At 40.7% G+C, this 2,843-nt stretch overlaps 2 protein-coding genes across 2 annotated transcripts; both read left to right on the top strand.

The window, feature by feature from the left end:
* Positions 1-946: 946 nt before the first annotated feature.
* Positions 947-1,873, top strand: TM35_000501110 (uncharacterized protein; the record flags this gene model as incomplete). Its single annotated transcript, XM_029030558.1, has 1 exon — positions 947-1,873. The coding sequence occupies one exon, from the start codon at positions 947-949 to the stop codon at positions 1,871-1,873; it is 927 nt and encodes a 308-aa protein (XP_028878123.1).
* A 672-nt stretch (positions 1,874-2,545) lies between these two features.
* TM35_000501100 (uncharacterized protein) lies at positions 2,546-2,842 on the top strand (the record flags this gene model as incomplete). The annotated part of the gene is made up of 1 exon (XM_029030557.1): positions 2,546-2,842. A coding segment is annotated over one exon (297 nt), but the record flags the coding sequence as incomplete, so codon positions are not given.
* Position 2,843: the final 1 nt, after the last annotated feature.

Genomic DNA, 2,843 nt, shown 5'->3' with positions numbered 1-2,843 from the left:
ACAACAAGAAGGGTGATGCAGACAGCAGCAGCAGTATCAGCAGTTCTGTGTGGATGCGTGTACCACTACTGATTGTGGTTACACTGGCCTGTATTCTTGTGTGCTGATTGTAGTGATGGTGGTGTGATGGTGTGACTCAGGTCATCCTTTGTTTTCTCTTTTCTTTTTGCATACATCCACACTAAAGTCTAACTAATCTTTCACCTGTTAGGAGTTTTCTTTTCTTTTTCTGTTTCTTAATGTTAATGTGTTTTGTGTGTTTTTGCTCTCTTTGTGTGTTTATCCTATAATAATTATTATTGCTACTCCATTGTGTGTGTCTGTGTTCTTGGAGACTGTGTGTGTGTGTGCCTGGGCTTGCACTGTAATGAGAATGATGATGAACTTTTTTTCGCAGGTAAAAGAATGAAATAATAATAAGAGATGAATTTATATTTATAATTGCATATAGACACATAAAGACTTACACCCATAGTTGGTATATTTCTGTGTTTATTGGATAATTGGGCTAATTATTGATATCTTTTTGTTTGCTTGTTGTTTGCTGGGGACGTTGTGTTCTTTGCCCTGAACCCTTTTGGTTGTTTGTTTTCTGTAGAGAGAAATAAGAATAACTGATACACCTTCTCATTCGTAATTGCATATTAACTTAATTATACCGAATGATCTGTGTTATTCGTGCGTTTGATGTGACAGTTATTCTTGATCTTAATTTGTTTTTTCTTGCCTTTGTTTCATCACTGTGTTTGTGGTGAGTGTTTATTGATTTCTTTTTGTTTAAGCTGGTGGCGTTGTTATGTGTAACTGATACTTAAAGTATGCTCTTAAAGTTTTGTGACTCTCTGTCTATTTAGTATTGAGTGATTGTTTTTATTTTATTTTCTTTTTCTTTTCTTCTGTTGTTAGGTGACCTAAAACAAGAAAAATTGATCTTGCTTTGTTGACGATGAATCGTGTGCTGTTTTTTCTTCTCTTGGTGCTGAGCGTTGCTTGTGTGGGTGCTTTTGCTGGTGTGGAGGCTACAGATGGGGCCGCTGGAGAACTTGATCCCTTAAGGCCTCCTGCTGGTGTTGGTGCTGGTGGTGATGAAGCTTGTCCTTCAGAGACGACGGGTCCAGAGTGTAAGAATAACACTAGTGGACCTGAAGATGCTCCTCCTAATGATTGTACGGAAGTTACAGGGACAGGCAAATGCGCAACTACGGGTAGTGTCACTCAAAAGAATTGTACTCCTAGTACTAAGTCTACTTGTCCGAAGGAACCAGCTCCAACTACACCAAAGGAACCGGCACCAACTTCACCGAAACCGCCTGTTCTTAATGTAAAGGGTTCTACTGAGGAAGTTGGGACAGGTACAGTAGCTGGTGATCCTGCTTCAACCACTTCTATTAACGACGGCAGTCAAGTTACGAACCGTGATCAAGACGGAGCTGATCTCGCTGCTTCTGCTTCTTCTCCTGCCGCTCCTGCAGCTGCTGAAGAGAGTGGTGGTTCCTCCGTCGGTGAAGGTCAAGATGAAAGCAGCAACAATACAGCTGGTGGAACTCCACAAAACAAGGAGAGTGCAGGACAACAGCCTTCTACTACCTCTTCTACCAATACAGTCACAGAGAGTGTTGGTAGCTCTGACACTTCAGCTGAGAACAGCAGTACATCTGAAAGGAGTGAGTCAACAAGAAACCAAGAAGGTGATGTAGGTAATACAGATACACCAAGTACCACCACCACCACCACAACCACAACAACACTTCCTCCTGAGACTGCAAACAACAAGAAGGTTGATGCAGACAGCAGCAGCAGTATTTGCAGTTCTCTGTGGGTGCGTGTACCACTACTGATTGTGGTTACACTGGCCTGTATTCTTGTGTGCTGATTGTAATGGTGGTGATGGTGTGACTCAGGTTATCCTTTGTTTTCTTTTTCTTTTTTGCATACATCCCTACAGTCTAACTAATCTTCCACCTGTTGGGGATTTCTTCTTCTTTTTTGTTTTTCTTAATGTTAATGTGTTTTGTGTGTTTATCCTATAATTATTATTATTGCTACTCCATTGTTTGTGTGTGTTCTTGGAGACTCTCTCCCTGTGTGTGCACCTGGGCTTGCACTGTGATAATGATGATGAACTGTTTTTTGCAGTGAAAAAGGAAAAAAGAAATAACATTAACTGATAAATTTATATTTATAATTGCGTATATATACACATATATAGACTTGCACCCATAGTTGGTGTATTTCATCTGTGTTTATTTGGTAAGTTGGGCTAATGTTTAATATCTTTTTATTTGCTTATGGTTTGCTGTTGGCGTTCTTTGGTTTACTGCGTGAGTCTTTGATGATATGGATGCCCTGTTGTTTTAAAGTTTACTGAATTAGATTCGCTGTATTGCTGTGTTTCTGATTTTTTTTGGTTTCTACAATGTTGAGGTTCTTTTGTGCTTCTCTACTTGTATATACGTCTGGTTTTTGGTATTATGAGCATTTTGTTAATCTCTCATATTTTTCTTTGTAGTTGAGTATTTTCAAGCGAAACCCAACAACCACTATTATGGCTATGCAGATGATGATGGGACACGTGCTGTGCTTACTGTCTGTCATGCTGTACAGCTTCTGTGGAAGTGTTATGGCTAACCAACATCAGGGTTATCGTGGTGTACATGGTGCCCCTGGATTGGCTGGAGTGCCTGGTGGTGTTTATCCTGATCCTTTAGGACTCCACGCCGGTATTCCTGGTGTGCCTGGTGTTGGTGTTCCTCCTAAACATTTGGTGCCCCAACCTGGTATTCATCCTCCTGGTGGTATTGCAGGAGTTTCTGGTGCCAATCGTCAACCTGCTTGGTTTCCTG

The sequence above is a fragment of the Trypanosoma theileri genome, assembly GCF_002087225.1.
Source record: "Trypanosoma theileri isolate Edinburgh chromosome Unknown TM35_Tth_50_V1, whole genome shotgun sequence".
Lineage (NCBI taxonomy): Eukaryota > Euglenozoa > Kinetoplastea > Trypanosomatida > Trypanosomatidae > Trypanosoma > Trypanosoma theileri.
The sequence above is the reverse complement of the archived record's forward strand: the minus strand, read 5'-3'. Positions and strand labels throughout refer to the sequence as shown.